The following is a 27,552-nucleotide window of genomic DNA, read 5'->3' on the forward strand; positions in this document are numbered from 1 at the left end:
ATCTATACAGTGTTTCTAAAAGTCATCTACTCAATAGTTTGTCATACTCATTTTTCTGAAACTAAGAGAATGCATGTAAAAAAATAAAAACCACTGCCTTTATATTTAATTCATTTACTCAAATTTCCAGTGGCTTTAAAGTGGGAAGGTTTTAAGATTCAAATTAATTAAAGAGTCTTAAACATCCAAAAAACTTGTTATCTTAATGAAATCACTGCTTTTCTTGGAAGCTTTTAAGTCTTGTTTCTCTGTTATTTAACTAGCTATGTTCTTCATATAATTACAAGTGTTAGCAAGTATATCATTATTTGCATTTTTCTCATGGAGATAATGTGGCATTTTAATAATATTCACAGCCAGGCATAGTGGCATACTCCTTTAATCCTAACACTCAGGGAAGCAGAGGTAGACAAATCTCTTGTGAGTTTGAGGCTAGCCTGGTGTACAAAGTGAGTAGAGGGCAGCCAGGGCTACACAGAGAAACAAACAAACAAAAAGAATATTCACTAATTTTCTATTGACTATGAACTCTGGACATAATGAAGATTACAAAATTAATTATATAAATGAATATTAGTATTACAGAGAAGGGATAAAATGTTACTCTTTTCATGATGTGAAGCTAGTTATAAGTTTATACCACAGTTAATAGGCATTCTTACTTGGTAATAGAATTACCATAATAGAATTTCATGGTTTTTCTGGTTTCAAGTTGTTAGCAATCATTTTTTTGTATATGTTTGTGTTTTCTTTTAGGAAAAATAAAAGCTTCCCATAATTGATTCAACTTCATTTCTTGGTATCCCCCTAGATTTTTAAAAACTGGATTAATATGTAGAAGAGTATCCTGCCTCTTCCTTTTTGCTCTTACCTATCTCTTATAAGCACTATCAAATCATCTGTTACTTCCCAGGCAAGTTCTAGGGTGTTTTCATGCACATAATGCATCCACCAACTTGTTCTTTGCACCGCCTTAGTTTACTTTTGTTTTTTAGATTTGAGGTTATCGTGCAAGTAATAACTTTTTTTCCTTTGCATTTTCACTCCACTCTTCGCTACTGTACTTACAGCATTCACAGCTTCATTCTTGCTACATGGGACTTTTAGAAAGTTGGTCGTTATAATTAGTTTTCTTTCCTAAGTAAGATTTTGTGCCACTTGAGGTTTATTTATTTATTTTCAATCTTTGGGTTATAAAAAATGTATTTCTTTTAAGATGTGTCAGTTTTGTCTTAGTGTAAGTAGCTGACAACAGAAATCATTCATTAGTTTCACTAAGATGAAACTATACAAGCTGGTCTCGAGGTGCAAGCCTATTATCACACTGAGGCTGAGACAGGGGGGTCATGAGTCCAGGCTAGCTGCTGCTGTGTCCTGAGACCCTACCTCAAAGGAGAGGAGTTCAGTGATTCGGGCCACATTATTCTGTAAATGGACAGGATTCCTAATACAGCGTAGTTTTCAGGAAACCTCATGACTAGAGTACATTAAATTACTTTTCTCTTATATAAATATTAAGATTGTGCTACAGTTCTGTATCTGACAGTTCATGAGACTATTAATCTTAAGTTAGTTTCAAGTAACAGAATTTAGCAAATTAATATTTTTCACATACCAGCCACCTATGATGATAGAGAAAAGATATAATGCCTGTAGAAAAGAATCAGGATATATGAACTCTTTGAATTTCTTCTCTGATGTTCAAACATGAGACCTTGTTGTGCTTGCTTTATATATCCAGAGGGGCAGGAAGGCCTTTCTCATATTCTCTATGATTGAGTGAGGTGTAAGGAGCTTATGAGACTTAAAAAACAGAATATGTGGGGCTGGAGAGATGGCTCAGTGGTTAAGAGCCCTGACTCTCCTAGAGGTCCTGAGTTCAGTTCCCAGCAACCACATGGTGGCTCACAACCATTTATAATGCTGTCTGATGCTGTCTTCTGGCCTGCAGGTGTACATGCAGGCAGAATACCGTATACAGAATAATAACTAAATAAATCTTAACAAAAACAAAAAACCCAGAATATGCTTAGTTACCAAAATTTAAAACTAAAATCTTATTTAATGTAATTTATTTAAAAGCTAAGAGTTGGTATACTTTTTATTAATTAACAGGACTGTGAAACAGTTCATCTGAAGCTATTGAATTTAATAATAATAAGGTTGCCTTAAAACTCAGTGAAGAAAAACCCTGAATGAGTAAAATAATTCAAAGAAAATTATTTTTATGCTGTTTTGTTTTAAGATTTCTCTAGTTTACCGTGAGTAGATTTTTTTTTTCCAGGCATAAGTATTTTACTTAAATATTGCTGAAAACACACAACACACACACACGATGGTACCAAGTATAAAGCAAGCTGTATTTTAATTTTTCTGTGCTTGTCACTGTTTTATTCTGAAAGAAAAAAAAAAGGTCAAATCAAGACTTAAATAGAATTTGGATTTTCTTATATGTTTTATTTTTAATCTATTATTTTGCTAATCTTTAGTTGTAGTCCAATGGAAAAAGGTAATAAAATATTGAACGGCTGGTGGGAGGGGATGGAGACAGGTGGTGTTTTTTGAATGCTTTGTGTGAATTATTTAAGACAATGTATTTGGAAACTATATGTATTACATTGGACTAGAATGCCTTTCTGTCATAGTACAATTACCCTGTGCATGCAGAACTATTGTGACAGGGTGCATGACTAATTTCATTAATGAAATGGCACTGACATTTATAGCTTGCACTTTATTATTAATTCTGCATGCAAGTCATTCGTTTGCTTATATGATGCTGGCTGAATACTTTTTATTAACATTTTTATAAAGATGCAGTGATCTATTTTTTAATTAGATTTTAATGTTAGTCCATTGACGAAAGAATACTCCTCAAATTTGTGATACATAAAAATGAGGTATTGTTTACCTGTTGATGTTACTGAATGTTTAGGAACTTAAGGACATTGAGTTTGAGTTGTGAGTACCAAACTGAGACTGCACCTTTAAAGTGTTTTGAGTATATGCTATTACTCTGTATTATGATGATATAAAGCTTTTAACAGTTTACTGCCAACAGCTTGCATTGCCAACTGCTGATGTTTTTCTTTTAATAATATGCTGCATGTAGATAAAGATGACCTCTCCCCAACTGCTGAGGTTTGGGATGTAGACCAGGGGCTAATAAGTAAACTGAAGGAACAGTACAAGAAGGAACGAAAGGGGAAGAAAGGGGTGAAGAGTAAGTGCAGATTATGACTATTACCATTTTTGTATGCTGATATTGAGAAAAAGGTTATTTTGATGCAGTTTTATTTTTTGTGTCATAAAGGGAGCAACTAACTTTAAACTTTGTCTGTTGTGTAATTGAAATTTAGGATGTGTTATTGGTCAAAATAAATTAATTTAAATATGTAAAATAAAGGTGAAAAGATTTTCAAAAATTTACAGATTTATCAAATTAAAAGGAATATTGGTTTTAGAATTCAAAATAAAAGAAATTTGTATACAGTGGGTAGGAAAACCCTCTCCCAGGTTTTTGCTTTCTGCTTATAATCCAACAACAATTAGCATTCACACTTTTTTCCCTCTGGGTAATATTTACTTGATTATACCACTTGGTGCTAGAAGCGGTGATAATAGGGCTATTTGGTCCATTGTTGACTGTCTTTAGGTGCTTGCTCGTGTCTTCTTTATTATATTTTTTTTTTTTTTAAGTTTATCGATTTAGAGTACTTGCTACTCTTGCAGAGGACCTGGGATGGGTTTCCACAGGCACATGTTAGCTAACAATCAGCTATAGTTACAATCCTAGAGGACCTGGTGCCCCTCTATGGCGTCAATGGGTACAACATATATACAGACAAAACATCTATCCATATATAAATAAATCTTGCCAGGCAGAGTGACACATCCCTCTAATCCCAGCACTCATGAGGCAAAATAGAGGCAGGCATATCTATGTGAGTTCAAGGCCAGCCTTATCTACCTGGGGAGCTCCAGGCTAGTGGGACCTTGTCTTGGAAAAAAAAATCTAAAAAGAGTTAAGTAACAGGTGTGTCAAGAAGGAAAATAGTGCACAACAGAGATAGAGACATAGATGCATTCCTTCATGTTCTTTTTATCTGGTGACAGATAATAAAATGGCAGGTAGAGCAGAAATGTTTTCTTCAATAATGCAGTGGTTTAGTGATTTAATTTTTGTGGAGTTAACTGGAGTTTTGAGAATTTCACCTGTTAACATTTCCTCTCCTTCCTTTTTCCCTTCTTTCTTCTCATTTCTCTCTCTACACTGGTGTTGGGGACTTGAACCTATAGCTTTATGCTTCATAGGAACATGTTTTACCACTGAGCTAAATCCCCACCTTCTGACAATTTTCCTTTGTAACTTTGTTCTAGTTTATGTTACTGCATGTGAATAAAAGGACAAACTGTTGTTAGGAAGTTTCAGCCTGTATTACGAACAACTTATATTTAAAAACATTAAGTGCTAGGCTGGGCTCTGTTCAGTTTTAACATCATTTAACTATAATGTACGCACATTGAGTATGAAAGTACTGTTGTATAGTTGACTTCAGTTTAGATAAAGTCACATTTGAGTTTTAGGATTTTAATTTACTCTTTTTAAGAAATAAAATGGCTGGGTGATGCTGGTGCATGCCTTTAATCCCAGGAGGAGCCAGAGGCTGGTGGATATCTGAGTTCTAGGCCAGCCTGGTCTACAGAGCAGGATGGGTAGCGTTATACAAAGAAACCCCATCTCAAAAACCAATTGCAATAACAGTAGCAAAAGGAAGGAAGGAAGGAAACAGCTTATTTTTAAAAGTCTTAATGTTGCTTCTTTATAGACTATGAATAGATTTAAATCTTTTTGAGGACTAGGAATATATGTGGCCTCTCAAGGTCTTTTTATTTTTTGAGACAGTAGTTGGCTGTCCTGAACTCAATCTGTAGACCAGGCTGGCCTCAAACTCAGAGATGTGATGCCTGTTTCTGCTTCCCTAACACTGGGATTAAATGCGTGTGCTGTCACAGCCCAGCTTCAAGGTCTTTTTTGTAAATGGTCCATTTTAGATTCTCTCCTCTCTTTCTTACCTCCCCCTTCCTTTCTCTTTTCTTCCTCTCCTCTCCTCTCCTCTCCTCTCCTCTCCTCTCCTCTCCTCTCCTCTCCTCTCCTCTTTTCTTTTCTTTCTTGGAGCTAGACTCTCACTATGTATCTCTGGCTGCCCTGAAACTCATTATGTAGACCAGGCTGGCTTCACACTCAGATATCTGAGCATTAGAACCCTGCAACTTACAGCATTTTAAGTTCAAGGCCATCCTGGGCCGTATAGGGGGTTAAAGACCAACCTAGCTAGCTAAATGGTGAGACTTTGTTTTTTGTTTTGTTTATTTAAATGTTATGAATATAAAGACAAAAGTAAAATTTAACTATTCTGCTGGTCAGAAATTAACTGCCTTTAATATTTTCATGTAACAATATTTCTAAAACTTTGAAATGGTTTTATGTCTAAGCCTTTTGTATTTTCCAACAAGAATATCTGTTATGTGTTTTATTTTTGTTGTATCTATCTATCATGTCTATATCTCTATATTTAGACATAAAGTTGAGATTCTATGAAAGGTCTTTTGTTTGTTTTTGGAGACAGGGTTTCTCTGTGTATCCTTGGCTGTCTTGGACTCGCTTTGTAGACTTTGCTAGCCTTGAACTCACAGAGACCCACTGTCTCTGCCTCCCTGAGTGCTGGGATTACAGATGTGTGCCACTGCACCTGGCTTTACTAAAGGCATTTAACATCGGTTTAAACTTAAGCATGAGGTTTAAGAGAAAAGGAGGTGCCCAGAAATAAGGTAGGACATACCCAAGAGTGTGGTTGTAGGCTTTTCTAATGAGAATTGTATTGTTTTGAGGCAGGACTTCAATCTAGCCCAGGCTGCCATTGAACTTGTATTCCTTCTGCTTCTCTTCCTCAGCCTACTGCCAGGTTTATAGATGTGCAGTACCACACCCATCCAAAGTGAAACATCCACAGGAGATGAGCTCTGAGTTTTGACCATGCTGAGGATGGAACCTTAGGTTTTACAGATGCAAAGTGCTTTATTGCTCAGCTATGTCCTTAGCTATTAATGTTCCTTAGTTTCTGAAATATAACTTTTTGTGCTTATATATTTTTGTGCATTTAACCCAGTTTCTGTTAGTTAAACTTTAAGTTGTTTCTGATTTTTAAGTATTCGTGTAAACATCACCTTTTAAGAGTTATTTGTGTAGGAGGACATAGGAGTTAGATTTCTAGTAGAGGCTGTCTTGGGAAATGATTAGCAATTACTTAGTTTTCACATTTCCTTCATGAAATATTAAAAAACTGATGAATTCAGAGTTCAGTATGAAAACATTTTAACTATGGATCTGTCATGTAGGAATTTAAGGAATAACGGAGTATCCTACCTAGAGAATGCTTCCAGACCCCCAGTAGATACCCAATACTCTGGGGCAAGGTATTGTTTTGTTGTAATACTCACATATGCAGATACTTCTGCTGGTCAGCCTTTCATTGTGCTGACAAAATATATTAAATGAACAGTTGTAGGAAAGAGCAAGGAATAATGATGTATAACTGGGAGTGAAGGGAGGAAAGGAATTTTTTTGTTTTGTTTTTAAAATTGCAGTTCCAGCCAGGCAGTGGTTGCACTCACTTTCAATCTGGGGAGGCAGAGGCAAGCAGACCTGTTGAGTTTCATGCCAGCTTGGTCTAGAGATCAAGTTCTAGGACGGCCAGGGTCACACAGAGAAACCCTGTCTCAAAACAAAGCAAAACAATAACAACAAAAGTTTCAGTTTCATAGAATTTTTCTAGCTTTTGACATTCTCCTTTTTTTTTTTTTTTGCTACATACATTAGCTCAGTAAAGCAATGTAATATACTGATTAAATAGCACATAGTTTATAGCATTTGAAGTGTTATACGCTTGCTTATTTCACGTAAAAAATCTGGAACCTTTTATTTAGAATATATAAGAGGAACTAAAAATCTTTTAAAGATTTCCTCTGTTATTTGTTTTTGAACATGAACACAGCGGGACTGTATTATTATTGTTCTTATTCTTACCCAGCTGTTGCTATTGTGCTGCATCAGATTTGTGCAGAATTGGACGAGGCTGGGCTAGGAATGTCCTCCAGATGGCAGAGCGCTTGCCCTAGTACCCAGGAAGTCTTGGATTCTGCCCCTAGTACCACATAATTGCAGTGTGGTGGTGCATGCTTATAACCCCAGGGAGAGGCAAGATGGGGACGGTTTGAGTCCTGCTTAGGCTATGTGAGATCCAGCCTCAAATTGTTCTTTAAGATTCATTTATTGGGCCTGAAGAGATGGCTAATGGTTACGAACAGTCTGCTCTTCCAAAGGTCCTGAGTTAATTCCCATCAACCACATGGTGGCTTACAACCATCTATAATGAGATCTAATGCCCTCTTCTGTCATGTAGGCATACATGTAGGCAGAGCGCTGTATACATGATAAATACAATTATACATAATAAGTAAAATAAAAGATAGATTTATTTATTTATTTATTTATTTGTTGTATATTCTTTCTGCATATAGAGCCTGCATTGCCAGAAGAGGGCATTGGATTCCGTTATAGACGGTTGTGAGCCATCATGTTGTTGCTGGGAATTGAACTCAGGATCTCTGAAAGATTAGCCCACTGAGCCATCTCTCTAGCCCCAAATTTATTTTCTTTCTTCAGAGGTTTTATAGCCTTTCTGAACTTAACAGATTCATGTGGAGGAATGCTTGAGTGGATGTAACAGCTGTCAATAAAGCGCTGTTTAGCCAATCAGCTAGGAAGAAGAATAGAAAGTAGAAGGCAGGACTTCCGGGGGGGGGGGGGGGGCGAAGCCAAAGATTGACAGTTGAGAGGGAGAAAAGAGAAGGTTGACAGTTGACTAGGAAGGAGGAGAGAAGTGGCCTGAGGATGAGATTGGCAAGTGCTTGGGATATATGTATGTTGTGAGGTTTGGAGTAGTTTGTTGTAATTTAGAGTAGATTAGAATTAGTTTAGATTCTGCCTGGCCAGAGTGTTTGCAGCTTTAAAGTACATTTTAGTCTCTCTGTGTCAGTTATCAGCTTCCTAAGCTGAACTGGTACAATTTATTGTAACAGATTCACACTATGAGACTACACGTGTATCTGCAATCTGGTGTTTATAGAGCAATTTGTTGCAATATTTCTAGTTAATCTCATGTATACTAAACTTGGTAAATTCAGAATTGCAAAGCGACCATCACCATTCCAAGTGAGGTATCTGGACAAGTAGGCTTTACTCCTGATCAAGAGGGCCGGTGGTTCTCTAGAGAGCAAGCTACCCTGAAGCAGGAAGTGTACTTGGTTTTTATTTTAACCCATGTGGTGACTATGTCTGTCTTCGATCAGCAGGGGTCTGACTTAAGCCTTACTAGATCAGCCAGTCTTAAAAGAACTGATGCACAGGAAAAGAAGTGGGGAAGTTGGTTAGCCTTTTCATTTGGAGAAAAGCCTTTGTATAAAGACTTTACTGAGTGGGAAGATTAGAATATTTGCAAAAAAGTCTTGCAAAGTGGGGGCAATAAAATGATTAATTCTTTGTCATAATTCAAGTTTTATAATATTTGGTAAGAAGACTCATTTAATGTTTCCTAGAGTTAACTTTTCTGTCTTTTCAGCACACAGACTCACTTTACCATCTTTGCTGATGTTGCAGGATGACTATAGATCACACAAACGATGGTTGTTTTCTGTTTCCAGCTTCAATTTTATACTTTTTTTTTGTGTGTGTGTGTTTTGTTTGCTTGTTTTTTGTTTGTTTGTTTGGTTTTTGGTTTTTTTAGACATGGTTTCTCTTTGTATCCTTGGCTGTCTTCGAACTCGCTCTGTAGAGCAGACTGGCCTCAAACTCAGATCCCCCTGCCTCTGCCTCCCAAGGCTGGCATTAAAGGCGTGCACCACCACTGCCCAGCCCAGTTTTATACTTTTAAAACAGACCTGAGGTAGGAATGGTGACAAATGCCTGTAATTCCATTGTTTGGCTATATGATCACAAATTCAAGCTATGCCTGGGCTCCTTGAGATCTTAGCTTAAAAATATAAACAAAACATTTTTTAAAAAAAAATCTCAGATAAATTCCCCAACCCCCAGTATCTCTTCTTTCTGTCTTCTCCATTGTCTAGCTAGCTTTATCCCAGTCTCCTCCCAGTCTCTGTCTAATGGCACAGTTTTAAGGTGGACCAGTTAATTCTTTGCTATCAACCTCTTTTCCTTGTTTCAGTAATTTTCATCTCAGATCAGAAAGATAGTCTCAGTCAGTGTACTTTTCATAGCCACAGACTCACTTTGTAGTTCTGATTATATTGTAGTTTCTCCATTTATTTAAAACAACATTGTGAGGAAAAAAACATTTCATTAAAGGAATTTAGCCTGGGTCCTGGGAGATGGCTCAGAGGTTAAGAGCACTGTCTGTTCTTCCAAAGGTCCTGAGTTCAGTTTCCAGCAACCACATGGTGGCTCACAGCCATCTATGAGATCTGGTGCCCTCTTCTGGCATGCGGGCAGAACACTATACATAATAAATAAATTTTTTTAAAAAGGCATTTTTTTTGTACATTTGTACATTCCATAAATGTACATTTATGGAAAATCTGGAAGTCACAGCTAAGAGGTAGATGCACTGTGTCATAGTAGTGTTTCTCAATTAAAAGTTAGAAATTTCCCTCTCCCCACTCCTCTTTTAAAGCAGAATTTTTTATACCCCAGGCTGGTCTCGAACTATTTCTGTCTCCAGACTGCTAGTATAAGCCACCACACACTGAAAAATATTTCTCTTTTAAATCCCTGCAATAATTAAGAACTAAGGTTTTTGGCTTTGTTTTGTTTCGTTTTGTTGTTGTTGGTTTGTTTTTGAGATAGTCTCACTGTGTAATCCAGGCCAACGTGGCAGCAGCTGTATAGTCAGGCTTATCTCAAACTCCCACTCTTTCTGTCTCAGCCTCTCTTTGAGTGCCAGGATTACAGGTGTGTGTCCTATACCTTACTTAGCTGATGTTTTTATGAGTAATTAATGAGTGTTTATGCCTTTGAATATTGGTATTAGCATTAGGCATAGTAGTCTCATACTAATATGACTACAGTTTTCTCATTATTGGTAATCATTTTAAAATTTTTTAAATGAGTATTAAGATGGATTTAGCTTACACTTGAAAAGGTGGACACAGTCCTGACACAGAGTGGCAGAGTCCTGGCCTAGTATGTTCAAGCCCTAAGGTTCAGTCCCCAGTACCTGAGTAAATATACTGATTAATTTGGAGTTAAGAGATGCTCTGCATTGCAGAGCAAAGACTATGATCTCTGGTTATGAAATCTGCTTTCATCTTTTGACAGCTTTTGAGAAACTAGTATTAGAGCAGAGAAGTTTCATCTTCTCCTAAACTTGGCACTGTGCTACTCAAAGACTAATGTTTAGCTGTAAGTATGTAAAGATAATATTAATCATGTCATTTTGGATTAAATTTAAGCAATGGCTTTAATATTTTATCTCTGCTCTTTCTGTATCTCCAAGTCTATTTACTTAGGAAATTATTTTTGTGCATTTTCTAAAACAAAATAAAGCTTTAGAATTTTTACAGTGTTTGTTATAACAAAATTATTTTTAAAGAAAACAGACAAATAATAATATATAGGGGGTGCTGGAGAGATGGCTCGGAGGTTAAGAGTGCTTACTGCTCTTCCAAAGGTCCTGAGTTCAGTTCCCAGCAACCACATGGTGGCTCACAGCCATCTATAATGAGATCTGATGTCCTCTGATGCCTTCTTCTGTCCTGCAGGTATACATGCAGGCAGTACTGTGCACATAACAAAAAAATAAATGAGTCTTTAAATAAAAAAATATATTGGGGAAAAATCAGTAAACTATTTTCTGAGGAAATAAATTTGGTTAGAGAAATACATAGAATTTCGATAGGCCAAGTACACTGAACATAACAGTGCTTGAGAGAGACAGACAGAAAGAGAGGATTGAAGAGGCAGATATAACCAAATATACCAGGGTATGTATAGAAATTGGAGAGGGCAGATACAATCAAATGCTTCAGAATACATAACAGAATAACTTGCAGCACTGTATGGACATTTAAGGGAATTTGTATTATGGATCAAGGTAAAATATGGTTTAGGAAAACTCAAAACATGAAGCATGTGCAAGGTTAAGTAGATGATTTTAGCAGTCTTGATTCAAGAAGTACTAAGTGCCTCTTGACACTGCTGCGTACAGAAGCAGTAGAATAAATGTGATAACTTGGGAGTCTTAATTTGTCAGTATTCAATTTGATAGTAAGTGGGGCTTGAAGACAGTGAAAAAACAAACACAAAACAAAAAACAAACAAACCCTTAAGTCTGGTATAGTAAATCATAAGAATGAGAGTCTTGATTAATGAAGTTGAGAAAAGATTACTCTGAAGAACAATTCATAGGAGAATTCTTTTGTAAAAAATAAGTTATTTTCCTCTTTTGTCTAAATTATACAATTAATAATATTTGATTTCACAGTTTTAACTGCAGAAACTAAATAGTGTTAGTAATTAGACAAATCAGAAAGTTATGTATGAAAAAGATTATTTCACATTGACTTTTACTGCTTGTTGGATATCCAGTCAGCATTGGTGTTTTTTGTTTTTGTTTTTTCTTTTATTTAGAGAATTTATGATTGTTTCACTGGCAAGGAAAAAATGCCCAGGTGACAGAGTTTCTCCATTATAATTCTTTAGGAAAATCCAGAAGGTATCATATTTTACACACATTCAAAATTTGAGTTTAGTAACCATTTTTAGTTAGGAATTACTTTAGTGTACAGAATTTCACTTATTTCCATCATATCCTGGCATTAAGTTGCCTCTCTTCTATTACGGATACATAGATAAAATGACATTCCTGGTAGACTAACTCACTAGTGACTTTAATCACACAGCAGCTTAGTTTAGTTAGTTCAGTAATGTTGATGCTAGTGATTATGAGGTCATGATATTTGTTCTTGGATCTATTTTAATTCCTTTTATCTTATGCTGATTTAAAATTTCTAATTTTTTGACATTGTTAAAAGTAAGTCCTTGATACCATGTAACTCATAGTTAAGAGCATACCATAATGGCTAAAACTTTTGAATTCTATATTTTCTAGGCAGTAGTTGAGATTATTAATCTCTAAATTTATGGCCTATGATAATACTGACATTTTCTGTCATTATAAGAAATTCAAAGAATGTGGATAAATTGTTTCCAAATTTGGAAAAGTGAAAATTTGAGGTAAAGAATTCTAAGAAACAAATAAAACAAATTGGGTTAAATTGGGAATGACAAATTTATACTAATATGGCAGGAATATATATATATATATAAGCAGCAGGGAAAGTTAATTGTTTGTTGCACCCTCATAAAGTCATTTTGTATGTATGTCTTTGACTTTTTAAAATAATAAATTAAGTTGAAAGGCTCATGGTTTGTTTTCTTAGTAAATATTTGCTTTAAATATCAACAATTGCCATTGATTCAGTAGCATTTTCTGTGGCTGAGCTTATAGCATCCAAGGTTAATTATAGAAAATTTCCTTTTCTCTCTTGATCCACAATATATGTTTCAAATACTGATCTATCTAGTAGCCACAAAGAGCCACAACGTAGTGACTATACAACATATTTAAACGTTTTCAGTGTATTTTGGAAAATGATATATAAGATATTTTAATAACTTAGACTTCGTAATAGCCTGTTTTGTTAGTAAATTGCTTTACTAAGGCTGCCAGCAAGTCAAGCGGTAGCTATTACATGAACCTCTACTGCTGACGTTAATTTACAGGGGTCAACAGGACAAACCTCTGCGACATGATAGCTGATCTGGGAGATGATGAGCTGCCCCACATCCCTTCAGGAATCATTAATCAGTCTAGGTCAGCTTCTTCTAGAATGACTGATCATGAAGGTGCAAGAGCAGAGGAAGGTACAGCATCTAGCCATCATGTCTGTCTGTGTTGCTGTGTTCCTTAACTCCAAGTCACCTCCTAATGCTGCAGATCTGCTGTGTGTGAAACACTGCAGACCGTCCTGCATGGCCTTCAGAGGTGTTGGGCCAGCTCTTGGTGCAGCCGCTCAGGGATGAAACATGTCTTCTAGTTCTCCATAATTGTTTTTGTTTTTATATTTGATGTAGCTGTTTCCATCCTAGGTCAGTTCAGAGTTCCTTCCATAAACCTAACTTTAGCTTACAAGTCTAGTATTAGGAGAACAATTTAATAAGGAAACTTTAAATAATATAGATGGGGACAAAACATTCTTTGTAGTGTGGTTCAAATGCAGCAACTGTTAAATAGCTACCACTTAGTAAAAGCTAGGCAGTGTGATGTGGAGCTTATGGATTATTCCTAAAAATAGATGTAACTGTTAATCCTTTAAGGATAAGGAACATCATTTTTTCACTTTTTAGCAAGTATTTATGACCTAGTAATGAGTTTTCTAAAATTTATCTAGGAATTTATACATAGGAAGTAAAAATACTACATAAACATATTTTGAAACTGATTTTACCTAAAGATTCGTGGATATAGTTGACTAATTTATAATTCTGGGTGAAGTTATATTTTTAACTAATCTCAAGTTTTAACCCAGATCACTTTAATATGATATATGTATAATAACACATCAATAATTTTATGGAATTTTACTTTTTTATTTATGCTTACACTTTTTGCTCTGCAAGTTTGCCCTTCTCAAATACTTGTATCCATTTTGTTCTAATTTTTTTCTGGACATACTTTTCTTATAGCAAAGTTTAACAATTTTGTGGTTTTCCTCATATTTATAACTTCTTACATTTTTTCTTTAACTCACAGAAAATTTTAGAGAAAGATTTAAAAACTCATACAAAACAATGGAAGTTGAAATAATCTTGGTTTTTTTTTTTCTGTACTCATTTCCATTGAGCTATTTTCTTTTTACTATTCTGAAATATGGACACTAGCTGTACTGTTTTTATTGTTTTATATTTGGGGTTTTCTTTTTCCAAGTAATATGTAGTGCAGGATACTAAAATTTTGTTACTTAATGCTTTAGACTGCAGATTTTGTAGTTCAAGGCAAAGTTAAAGTGGTCATATGAACACTTTTTAATGTTTAAAAGCAACTTTGGGGAAAATCCAGTAGGTTTTTGCTCTGTAAAAAGCCAATGTAGAAAGAGAGCACTCAGTGTGAGTGTGGGTTTAGAAGAAAGGAAGTCACTAACCTCTGCTACAGAGAAGGGTAAATGGGCAGATAGGCCTTCATTTCATTTTAAGAGTGACTCTTCCTAAAACTTGTCATTTAAAGAGATTGGAAAAGTCTAATCTAGTTTATAGTCTATTTTAGTGACTTTGGAAAAAAGAATTGGTGCTTTGGAAAAATTACATGTTACATGTCAATTTATTATAAAGAACACATACTGTTGTCTAACATCCCATCTTTTTAAACTATTGATAAGATTATATTCATATTACCCCTGGCATAATGGAATCAATCATTTGTCTGCGTGTTCTTTAGGTTTGATAAAATTAGAGGAAAGGGGCTGGGGGCGTGTCTCAGTGGCAGAGTGCTTGTCTAACAATGTGCCAGGTCCTGTGTTCAACAGTGCAACAAGCACACACATACATATTTGTATTCTCATATTCTCTCTCTCCCCCCCACTCCCCCCCCACTCCCCCCCCCTCACACACATACACGCACGCACAGTCAGAGTTTGATGTATGAGTTGCAGGTTTCCTTGGTCATTCTGTCCACCAAAAGGAGAACTAGTCACAGGATTCTTAAAAAGGACTTTTCGGAAGACTCTTTCTCATAACCCGTAGGAGTCACATGAAAGACAGTTCTGCTTAATAAACAATTCTGACATTAAATGAAACTCATGCTTTTGATCCCAGCAATCAGGAGGCAGAGACAAGAGGGTCTCTGTGAGTTTGAGGCTTTCCTGCTCTACAGAGCAAGCTACAGGATGGCCAAGACTGTATAGAAATACCTTGCCTAAAAATAATAAACAAAATAAAGTACCCAATAACTTCATTTTAAATTGTTGATTATATTTTTATGCTATATACTGCTACAGGTAATTATATATTAACTTAAAATGATTTGTAAAATAAGACATTCTTTCAGCAGAGACATAGGAACAAAAATATCAAGAATTTGCTGTGATTACTATATGCTACAATAATAGGTAATAGAGCAGAAATATAAAACATAAATATTTTGCATGTATACATATGTAAACAAGTATCAAGAGAACAGTATAGTTTGCTAGATATAAACAAATATATGTAGCTATAGAGAAAAGGCATAAAATTGTAGCTTACAAGATTAATTTTAGAAGTGAGTATAATATTTTTTGTTAAGTAAACCAGCTAAAGTTGTTGAGCCACTTCTCTTCTTAAGCCTGGAAGTTGGTCAATGGTTGATTATAAATAATACCCCCAAGAATTGATTTGTAATGGTAAAGTTATTGTATTAGACTTTTAAGTTTGTGTTAATGAATATTTGTATAGTTGCTAGTGAAAGAAATTGCTTATCTTAGAAATAAATGAACTTTTTTGTACTGGTAAAAATTAGAAAGTTTTCATGTGATTCTTAAACTGTTGATCTTATAGTCCTTTGCTGCGTGTGTTATAAGTAATTGTGGTATTGATAGGAGAGCTCAGTACTGTGTATTGTTCAGATTCAAGTACAACCACTGAATGATGATTCGTCATAGTAACCGTCATAATAATGGTTTGATGTGTGAGATACTTAACATCTCACACATTTTTTATTTTATGAAACATTTTGAAATTAGATTAGTTGTTGAATTACACCGTCATTTAAGGAACCACTTTAGTCAAATTACACAAATAAAATAAAGAATTCTAAATTAACAATTTTACTTGTAGTAGCATTTATGAATTGTATGAATTATTTTCAGTATTATTAATGGATTAGTGTTAATATATTTCATTATGCCTGTTTCCTGTAGTGTATTATATATATGCCATTTTATAGGAATTTTCATAATTTATTAGCCTGAATTTTAGAATAACTTTCAAAAATTGGTTCCTGAATTTTGAATGTTTAGGTTGAGTAATTATTTTAAATAGTGTTTCCTTTTTGCCATCTTAATGTTACTATTTTTATATATAGAGAATTGTTACTTACACTTTCAACACTCTGGTTATAGTTAGTCATTCAAATGATGGCAGTTTAATTCAAACTGTGCTATCAGTGTAGAAAGCTGTAATGCACAAGACACAGACGAGACAACTAAGTCAGGTGAAGCGTCCCTTCAGTTGGCATTGATGCTGAAGCAGCCATTCTGATCTGAAACTTCAAAGTTTTGCAGTTAGTGTGTAAATTAGTAGTTTTTTTACTTTAGCAATATTATAATAGATAAAAGAAGACATTAAAATGAAACCATAGTGAAAATTTTCAAGTTGGAAAGTGGTCCTTTTAGGGCCACTATTATTAATAGTCGAGCCATCTTTTCCTAGCATATTGCTGGCACTAGCTGATAGACTGGATAGCAGAGTGTCTGGAAACTGTCACTGTCACGTCCTTCACTTCCTCAGAAAGTAAAGGGATTAGGCAGTCACTATTGACTTTTAAAACAAATACTGTATGAGCTATTTGGAGATTGGTAGACATTTGTTCCCCATAGGTGGCTGAAATCTGATTATTTAATCAAAAACTGTCCAGTGTTAATTTACTGAAGTTGTAAGGGATATAAATAGACAAAATTTTTGTGTTTGGCCTCCACTCTGGGATAACGTATACAATGTATATTCAACTTGTGGAAGATAACTACTACATTGTAGTTTCAATATTTTTTTTAATTTCTACTCAGTAATAGGGTTTTTTTGTATGTGGAAGTGGGAAGTAGAATTCATAATATTGCTGAATTTTGTTACTGTTTCGTGCTTAAATTCCCCACAATATTGTATTGAACTGTATGATTTTTCAGCATTTAAGAAGCGGTTTTGTTCTTTATAGCTGAACCAATAACGTTTCCATCTGGAGGAGGCAAGTCATTTATTATGGGTTCTGATGATGTTTTGTTAAGTGTACTGGGCCTTGGAGACCTTGCAGACTTGACGGTAACAAATGATGCAGACTATAGTTATGATGTAAGTGCAGTTTTATTTTTAATTTTTTAATGACTTAATAGAAGGCTCCTTATTCTTGGAATCATTTATAAAAGAGAATTAATGTCAAGGTGCATGGAAAGATAAGTGTGGCAATGTGTTGATTTGCAATAACATGTAGTTTTGCTTTAAATTTTTCCTTTGTGGTGTTTAAATCTTAAGAAATTTTGAGGATTAGGTAGAGGATTAGAGTTATTACTTTAAAATATTGATTGATAAATATATCTTGAGTACTCTATTTACTCGGTCTTAGCCATACTTTGGTATTAACAAATTAGACACTATAGAAATCAGAGGTTTACCCTCAGGATAAGTCTTAAAAGCCCATGTTTGGTTTTTGAGCTTTTGCCAGTCACAACACAGTTAGCTTGTATCGTTTCCTGAATGTTCTCACTTTACTTGAGGGCTGAGAAAGAACATGGGAAGGACTGTGTTAGCACTAGACTAGTGCTGAGTGGCCATTTTCCAGCCATAAATACTCTATTGAAAGCTAACAATATTTGTTTAGATTTTTAAAATTTACTTTAATTTTTTAGTGAATTTCTTTTTTAAACATTAAAAAAAATTATGCTTAAGTTAGGATGCTTTTTAAAGATACCTGCCTTGGTGGGCTGAGTTGTTCTTAACTAATAATTTTTAAAGCGTATTTTCAGATAAATTATAATAAACTTTTAACTGCCTTAGAACTGGTTTTACAGCTTATCTTTACTGATGTAGAAATAAAGTGAAAAGATTAAGCTTTATTAATATCAAGAATTTGAAAAAGTGCTCCAACACCACATAAACTGGGCAAGGTATCCCATGCTTGCATTCTTAAGCATTTGGGAGACAGAGCCAGGAGGACAGGAAGTTCATGATAACTATATATATATAATAAGTTCAAGGCCAGCATGATGACAGAAGAGTCTGTCTTAAAAGGAAGTTTAAAAAAAAGGGGGGGGGGCAGGAAAGTATACTTAAAGGGTTTTATTTTTTAGTTCGTTGTTTTAAAAGCCCCTAACTTTCTGCCTTGAAAAATTTTACATGTTAGTCAGTTTCATAAATGAAAACTATTGTGTTTACTATATTCTTGAGTATTTGGTAATTTTTATATTCCTGTTTTGCTTTCGTGTAAATTATTACGGCAGTGGCAATTTTCTGTTCTCATCTAACATTTGATAGGAGCTTTGAATTTAACTTGATAATTAGGTGAAAACAGATTAAGGAACTTTTCATTTGACTTGGGTGTTTGAAAGTCTAACAAAATTTTTTTCTGAATTCTTAATAAAGAGACAGACTTCCTCTGAAGTTTTTAAGGTACACTAAAGCAGCCGCTGGATTTTTTAATAAAAGTCTTAAATAAATATATATATATATATTAAAAACACCAAAAGAAAACAGAAAAAGTCCACATGCCTTTGAGTTTATTACTTTTACCTGTAAATAGTGTGTTTTCGTTTTAGTTGCCTGCCAATAAAGATGCCTTTCGAAAGACTTGGAACCCCAAGTATACACTACGTAGTCATTTTGATGGAGTGAGAGCATTAGCTTTTCATCCAGTAGAACCTGTGCTGGTTACTGCTTCTGAGGACCACACCCTCAAACTTTGGAACTTGCAAAAAACAGTTCCTGCCAAAAAGCAAGTATTTTAATACTGACTTTTTCTTCCAGGTTTTTTCATATGAATCCTTTGTTTGTTTGTTTGTTTTTCCCTGTCTTGTACTTATAGTACATCTGTAACACCAACTAGTGATTTATGTTGAGTTAATGTGTTCTTTTTCTTCATCCCCTTTCTCTTTTTTAGGAGTGCCTCTTTAGATGTAGAGCCTATCTACACATTTAGGGCCCACATGTAAGTTTTCTTGAATTAGTATTTAATGAGCAATAGTTACTGTTCATTGTTAGCAGTCTCCAAACCTGTTTTTCTCAGCATTTTGATGTTAGAGAAGATATATTAGTTGAATAATTCCTCATTTGATTAATTATATTTGAATATGATCTAATAGTACTTTTTTAATTGTACAAAAATACCTAAAATTGCTTTTAGATGCCTCATAAATGAATGGATTGAGGACAATGGGGGTTTGAGTTTCTTACAAGAATTTATAGCTAATTTTCCTCTCTCTTTCTGTAATAGTGGCCCTGTTCTATCGTTAGCTATTAGTTCTAATGGAGAACAGTGTTTTAGTGGTGGCACTGATGCAACAATTCAGTGGTGGAACATGCCTAGTCCAAACGTGGATCCCTATGACACATATGGTAAGTAATGAGGCGCAGTGGATCTTTGTAGCTAATAGCTGACAAAATCCTGTAGCTCACATGGTATTACAAAGTAGTTCAAACATGCTAATCTGTTCCTTTAGTTCTTCTACTTACTAAATAATCTCTTTATTTAAACAGAGAAACGTCATAAGTATTTTAGTGCATGGGTTGGTATTTTGTTGTGTCTGAAACATATTTCTTTCTTTTCTCTTTTCTTTTTTTGGTTTTTTGAGACAAGGTTTCTCTGTGTAGCCTTGGCTGTCCTGGAGTAGTTTTGTAGACCAGGCTGGCCTCAAACTCACAGCCATCCGCCTGCCTCTGCCTCTCGAGTGCTTGGATTAAAGGTGTGCACCACCACGCCCGGCGAAACATATTTCTTAAATGTTAATCTCATGAGGTTAATCAAAAAAAATTAGAGTGGAACCTTTTTAAATTCAAGAAACAGTATGTGCCTAATGTGGTGGCACAACACTCAGGGTGCAAAGGCAGATGGATCTTGGTGAGTTCAAGACCAGCCTGGTCTACAAAGCGAGTCCAGGACAGCCAAAGCTACACAGAGAAAACTCTGTTTCAAAATAAATAAATAAAAATAAAAAAGAAACAGTATGTAATTCTTAAATACTAAGTGAAAGACAACAGATACAGTGGTGACAGTTTACTGCAGCTTCATGGAGGACAGAACATTCTTTAATTTCAAAACGAAAAGCAAAACACAAGTTTCACTTACAGCTTGAAAATCATTGTTTAGATAGACTATTCCTAATTTCTCATGTAAAACAGGTTATAACTCATTATTCTTATACAGATTACTATATTTTATTATCACTAGAAAAAACTTTATCTATAATCTTTCCCCAGTCCTTTGCTTATTTCACATCCATCTGATTTCTTCGAACAAAATATTCACCATTATGCCTTACATTATAGCAATGTGGGAACCGACGATGTTAGCCAAAAACAATGAGAGCTCATAAATATTTGTTTCTATTTTAATAATCAAGAACAATGGCCACTTGATATATTTGAACATGTAAATTTAAGTTTTAATCAAGAACAGATATGTCAAAGTGTTGTTTCTTTTTTTAAAAAAAAAATCAGAGTCAAGTTTTAAGGACAATGAGACAAAAAGGGATTGAGTTCAGCTGCAATAACAGGGAAAACATAGGAGTTACCTAGGAAACGAGAGGGGGCATTGCCGAGACTAGAATAATGATGGTGGAATGCTTCAGAAGTAGGGGTAGGTGTTGCAGAGAGGCTGAGTGCCTGAAGAACGCCGCTTCTTACAGAAGATCCAGGCTCAGTTTTCCGCACTGACTTCACGGATCACAACTACCTTTAATTTATGTTCTACTTCTCACCTCCATGGCCACTAGGCCCACATGTAGTACACACGCACATGTTTAAGCAAAACACTCTTACAGGTAATTTTTCTGAAGGAGTGTGTTTAATATATACAGGAGATAAAAGCATCCCTAATAATGAATACATATACACAATAATATATAATATTTTATTGATAAATTATGTGAATGAAGTAATAGGTTAGACTTGGTTCAATTGTGTCTGGAAAGGAACAGCTTTATTGATAAAATTGTTGGGTTTCCTTTTGTGTGTGTGCGCGCGCGCGCGTGTGTTGTGTGTGATTTTGGAGACAGGGTTTTTCAGTGTAGCCCTGGCTGTCCTGGAACTCACTCTGTAGACCAAGAGACTCAGAAACACCTGCCTCTGTCTCTTGAGAGCTGGGATCAAAGGCATGTGTCACCACCACCTGACTAAAATCGGTTGTTTTAAGGTGTTTGATTTGGTAGTTGTGCGGTCATCATCACTTTCTAATTGTGGAGCATTTTCTTCACTAGAGTTCTGTGTAGATAATAGAACTCATTGTGGTGGCAATAGCCTGTGAGAGAGTGAAATAAGACTGTAAACCTATGGATGCATGGAAAGGAAGGAATGTGAGTCAAGACGTGATAGCCTGAGACTGAGTCTTCATTAGACCTGACATTGGCTAAAGCAGTGAGAAGTTGAGTACACTGGAGTTATGGACACTACCCAAAGAAGGAAATAATTTCCAAAAGGAAGGAGGCTGCAGGTACTGCATGTAGGTCACTGAGATCTTGAACAGGGGGTTAGATGGCAGAGTATTGACCACAGAAGGAACCACTTCAACATTTTGTCAAATTTTATGAATAAAAATCATTATTAACCAGAAAGAATAAATGTTATATTATCAAAGAGAAGCACTTACTGTATTTCATAGAATTGTGATCACTGCTGATTTTAGCATGAGTTGTTTTGGTGTGGTAATAGGTTTCAGAAATTTCATCAAAGTTGTTTGAGGAATACATACATGAGAAATAACTTACTTTTCAACTGTTTTACAGGAGGTGGCAGTAAGAATAATGTTTTTATTGTTTAGGCTGAAAGAGTCTGTCTGATATGCATCATAAACTTTAATTTTAATTTGTTGTGTTAATGATTCCAAGGCAAAGAATTTGTCTAGTAGATAGTCTAAAAGCAAGAAAGTAAGTTTGACTGAGTTCAGAATGCACTCGGTAGGTTTCACTCTTAATAGGAAGAAGAATAACCTTTTACTTGTATCTGGAAATAAATTTATTTGTATGTGTGAGGGCATCTGTGTAAGTGTATGTGATCTGTGTGTTTTCTTGGTATAGTTTAAGATGTAATCATTCACAATAAAGGAAAGTTGGGAACAGTGAGGACGAAGGAGGTGGTGACAAATAGGAAGAATTAACTGGAGAGGATGACCTAATATGATGCTCATTTAGCCCTCAGATCTCCCATCAGTTGATGAATGGTCAAATAAGATATGCAACACTAAACAGTGGAACATTACTTGCAATAAAAAGAAATGAAGTACTACTGTGTGTTGGAAAGTGAATTTGACTTGGAAATAAGAAACTGGGCACAAAAGATCCCATTCTTTAGGATTCTGTTTATAAAACATTTTCAGAAAATAGGCTTGTTTGTACAAGCCCCCTGGATTTGTGGTCACCTAGAACTTCAGAAAAGTAGAGTCGACAGGAGAGCAGTGGCTAGCAAGTAATTAAAGTATCCTGAAAGTTGCTAGGTGCTGGTGATGCACACCATTCATCCCAGCACTTGAGAGGCAGAGGCAAGTGGATCCCTGAGTTCAAGAACAGCCAGAGCAATACAGAGAAACTGTGTTTTGAGAATAAAAATGAATAAGCAAAATAGTAAATGAATTAAAGTATCTTAAAAGTCAGCACAGTAAGAGTTGCAGTCAGATGACCGTATTCACCATTGTTGTGCCCTCTAAAGTGAGTAGTATAGTATATATTATGTCTCCACATGTCTGGTTTTTTTTTTTAAAATTTTGTACACAATATATAGAAATTGTGAAAACACAAACAGTATTATTGAAATAAATGACAACAATCACCCATAATTCCATGTTTAGAAATATTCATTGTCTGTGCTTTGGTTTATCTTCTAGTGGCTGTTTTGTTTTGTTTTGAGATTGGGCCTTACTATGTAGCCCTGATTGGCCTTGGACTCTCTGTGTAGACCAGGCTGGCCTAGAACACAGAGATCTGCTTTCCAGGTGCTAGGATAAAAGGCATATGCCACCATGCCTGGCTTTACATACATTTTTATATTTAATTAGATGGTCAGTTATGTATCATTGTCAGAATTCTTCCAGTTAATACCTTATTTGTTTGTTTCTTCACAGAGTCAAATGTTCTAGCTGGCACTTTAGTTGCTCATACAGATGCAGTCTGGGGTCTGGCCTATAGTGGCATAAAAAATCAATTACTGTCTTGTTCAGCAGATGGCACTATTAGGTTATGGAATCCACAAGAAAAGTTGCCATGTATCTGCACTTACAATGGAGACAAGGGTAAGTCAAATTTGCCTCTAATAAGAGCAATGTTTGCTTTTTTATAGATTTATCACTTACTTGTATCTTGTGCATGTGCACGTGATTGCAGGTACTCAGAGGCTTGGACAAGACTGTAGCATTGACCCTGGAGCCACGGGCGCGCGCGCGCGTGTGTGTGTGTGTGTGTTTTCTCACAGGTCTTGGCATACAGATAGAGGAAGATCAGAAGACAGTTGACAGGAATCTATTGTCTTCACCATGTGGGCTGTAGGGATGGAACTCAGATTGTTAACCTCAGTGTCAGGGGCCTACTGTATCTGCTGAGGCATCTTGCTGTCCCAAGAATATTTGTTTAAAACATTGGAAAATAAAAAAGACAAAGCAATTATTTCTTTATTGATTCAAAGAGGAATGTTTAAAGAATTTTTTTAAATTAATTTATTATTATGTATACTGTGCTCTGCCTGCATGCACACCTGCAGGTCAGAATGAGGGCATCAGATCACATTACAGATGGCTGTGAGCCACCATGTGGATGCTGGGAATTGAATTCAGGACCTCTGAGTAGTCAGTCCTCTTAACCTCTGAGCCACCTCTCCAGTCCCCTGCCCCCCCTCCTTTTTTTTTTTTTTTTTTTTAAATGTTTAAAGAATTTTATAAAACTTTCCATGGTTTTTTCACTTGGTCTTGTTCTATTGGAAATGCTTTGCAGATGTACAGCATCGCTCAGTGCTTTTTGGTGTTTTCAGATCGTGTTCTATTTTAAAAATAAACATTTGCATTTATAGGTAAGGTGGACAGATAGTACTGCGTGTAGGGGCAGTAGACAAGGACGGAGGGGTCATACTCTCAAATACACCTGTTTAGGATGTATGCCATGACGGAGCACATAGGTGTTTTTGCGGTGGGATGGGCTAACCACAGTCATTACAACACCCTTAGTGAGGAGCACAAGTGGGATTATTTTCATAATTTGTTTTCTGTGTTGTGATATTCATGTGCTATGGCACACATGTGACGAGCAGAGGACAGCTGGGGGGAATCCACTCTCCACCTGTTGGGTCTTAAGGAGCAAACTCAGATTGTCAGTGAGGCTTGGCTGCAAGCGCCCTCACCTGCTGAGCTATCTTGCCAGCCTTTAAGTCTTCTTATTAGAGAAGAGTTTTACTTTTTGAAGATACTTGGACATGTTCTTACATAATTTTTCTTAATTTATAGCCTGAGTTTTTCAAATTACTTTTTCTAATCAAAACTTTGATTTAAGTTTAAATATATTATTTTAAGTCATCTTAAGTAGTGTATGTTTAAATTTATCTGTTTGTTTGTATTTTGGGATTCTACTGATTTTACCTACTCGGACCTTAAGAAATAAAAATTAATTTAGACGCTTTTTTTTTTTTTTTAAACTTAATCCAGGTTCTGTCTGTCTGTCTATCTCTGTGTGGCCCTGGCTACCCTGGAACTTTGTAGGGCAGGCTGGCCTGAAACTCATAGAGATCTTCTGTCTCTGCCTCCTTAGTGCTGGGATTGAAGGCCTGCGCCATCACACCCACCTGCAAGCTCAATTTTTAGAGATCTAGAATGATATAGGCGAATGCTAGTTTGGGGAGAGGTGTTTTATTTTTTGTTTGGTTGGTTTTGTTGTTGTTTACGTTTTCCTTAAGAAAATTGACAGTTAAAATGAACTAAATGTTTTTCTCTACCTTAAAAGAAAATGCATCTCAGTATATGTATTACACCACGCTATACTAATACTTTTTATGTGTCTCTTCTCTTTGGTTATATTTTTGATAATGTAAAATAGAAGGTTATAAATGAAAACTTTCAAGTAACTAAGAAGAGTTTCTCACCATCCTACCCTAACACATTGCTTTCTTTTTCATTATTAATATAATTCCAAATTTGTGTGTGTGTGCATGCGCAGATAACTACATCTGACTCTATTTTGGGCTCCTTACAGGACATGGAGTACCCACAGCAGTTGACTTTATAGGCTGTGACCCAGCTCATATGGTTACCTCTTTCAACACTGGTAGTGCGGTAATTTATGATTTAGAAACATCACAGTCATTAGTGATGCTTTCCTCACAGGTAGATTCTGGTAAGTCCTTGTGTTTTCTTGGAACTTTCTTTTAAAAGCTTAGTATTACATGAAGAGGGAGGTATTTTAGTTAATTTTCATACTGACTGAATTTAGGATAGGAAGTAATTTATGTTATACTGATTGTACATAATTTCTGCTAGTTCCTCAAATAGAGTGGGTATATGGGAACAAAACAGTACCCTGAAAATGAAAGCAAAGGGAACATTGATCTTCTGGAAACATAAGCCAGCTGTGCTAGTGCACACCTTTAGTCCAGCACTTGGAAGGCAGAGGCAAGCGCATCTCTGAGTTTGAGGTCTGCCTAGCCTACACAGTGAATTCCAGGATAGCCAGGGCTATAGAGAAACCCTGGCTTTTGTTTTGTTCTTTTTTTTTTTTTTTTAAGGCTTGAGGGAGGAAATATATGTGAAAATAGATAGAGAAAATGATAGGAACCTGAGTCATTACAGTTTCCAAAGTTGTGTACAAATAGCATTGCAAGTGGGACACAGGGTGTGTGTTACAGTTTCTTTAAAGGATCCACTGAAGTCCAGAAATTGTGGTTAATTATAAATCTATTTACCTACAAGTTGTTTTGTTTTTTGGGTTTTTTCTTTTCTTTCTTTCTTTTTTTTTCCCCCCTCCCCCTTTTTTGAGACAGGGTTTCCCTGGCTGTCGTAGGACTCACTCTGTGGACCAGGCTGGCTTTGAACTCACAAAGATCCACCTGCTTCTGCCTCCCAAGTGCTGGGATTAATACAAGTTGCCTTTTAAGTTGAAGAAATGTTGGGGTTTATCAAGTTTCCTGATGTAGGTTTTGCTGATTCTGTTACTGTGGTGATACTTCCAAAGGATTCCTCTGTCAATCTTTCTTTCTCTAAGTTGGCCATAGATCCAGAGGTTTTTAGCAAAAGTACTTTTATCAGAGCCGGGCGTGGTGGTGCACGCCTTTAATCCCAGCACTCGGGAGACAGAGATAGGTGGATAGCTGTGAGTTCGAGGCCAGCCTGGACTACAAAAGTGAGTCCAGGACAGCCAAGGCTACATAGAGAAACCCTGTCTCAAAAAAAAAAAAAAAAAAAGTACTTTTATCATAGATGTATATTATCTGTTATCTTTTTGCTATTTTCTGTCTGGGTTCACACACACACACACACACACACACTATATCCATGTGGTTGCTGGGAATTGAACTTAGGGCCTTTGGAAGAACAGACAATGCTCTTAACATCTGAACCATGTCTCCAGTCCCCTACCTTTTTTTTTTTAAATAGAGGTTTATTTATGTATTTTATGTTTAGCATGTACACCTGAATACCAGAAGTGGGGATCAGATCCCATTATAAATGGTTGTGAGCCACCATGTGGTTTCTGGGATTTGAACTCAGGACCCCTGGAAGAGCAGCCAGTGCTCTTAATCTCTGAGCCATCTCTCCAGCCATCTCTCCAGTTTTTAATACAATACAAACTGTTTAATAGTTATATGAAATGTTTACACGGTCTCTAGTCAGATCTTGGGCAGAGAGGATTGTTTTGTCCTTTGACACAGGGTCTTAAAAGTGTAGTGTCAGCCAAGCGTGGCGGTGCACGCCTTTAATCCCAGCACTTGGGAGGCAGAGGCAGGCAGATTGCTCCGAGTTTGAGGCTAGCCTGTTCTACAAAACAAGTCCAGGATAGCCAAGGCTAACACAAAGAGACTGTGTCTTGAGTAGTTTTGACTAGACTCGAACTCAGTCTTGCCTCAGCCTCCCAGATGCCACAATTATAAACTCAACCCAGGTTATAGTCAGTCTTTCCCAGTGTCCCTTCAACTCTGTGCTCTTTCTCTTCCGTGTGGATAAAGTAAATGTGTGCTTAAGTTTAGTACCCGAGGGTCTTACATGTATTCAGAGTGAGCAAGAGTAAGAATGTCATCCACTTCCTACTTAAAGCTTTGAACTTTAGTTAAGTTCTGGGCTGATGGTCCAGCCCAGGTCCTGATATAGGTGAGACCACTGAGCTATTATTAATGTAGCCTCAACCCAGGTAGTTTGTATTTTAAAGCACTGTGTCCCTTTATTTTTCAGGTTTACAATCTAGTAATCACATTAACAGAGTAGTAAGTCATCCCACACTTCCTGTTACAATAACTGCTCATGAAGACAGACACATCAAGTTTTTTGACAATAAAACGGG

General features: G+C 35.9%; 1 protein-coding gene across 4 annotated transcripts in view; it reads left to right on the plus strand.

The window, feature by feature from the left end:
• Positions 1–27,552, plus strand: part of STRN3 (striatin 3) — an 80,048-nt gene that overhangs the window by 40,629 nt on the left and 11,867 nt on the right. The window contains exons 8-16 of one of the 4 annotated variants that reach the window (XM_084791808.1): positions 3,113–3,223; positions 12,860–13,000; positions 17,040–17,173; positions 18,634–18,809; positions 18,975–19,022; positions 19,308–19,429; positions 23,145–23,312; positions 25,255–25,395; positions 27,444–27,551. In XM_084791808.1, coding sequence (XP_084647934.1) covers positions 3,113–3,223; positions 12,860–13,000; positions 17,040–17,173; positions 18,634–18,809; positions 18,975–19,022; positions 19,308–19,429; positions 23,145–23,312; positions 25,255–25,395; positions 27,444–27,551 — 1,149 coding nt within the window. The remainder of the gene's footprint in view (positions 1–3,112; positions 3,224–12,859; positions 13,001–17,039; positions 17,174–18,633; positions 18,810–18,974; positions 19,023–19,307; positions 19,430–23,144; positions 23,313–25,254; positions 25,396–27,443; position 27,552) is intronic. The other 3 variants (XM_084791810.1, XM_084791809.1, XM_084791811.1) reach the window with 3 other exon arrangements.

Source organism: Acomys minous, assembly GCF_964271855.1.
Source record: "Acomys minous genome assembly, chromosome: 8".
In the NCBI taxonomy this organism is placed as follows: Eukaryota; Metazoa; Chordata; class Mammalia; order Rodentia; family Muridae; genus Acomys; species Acomys minous.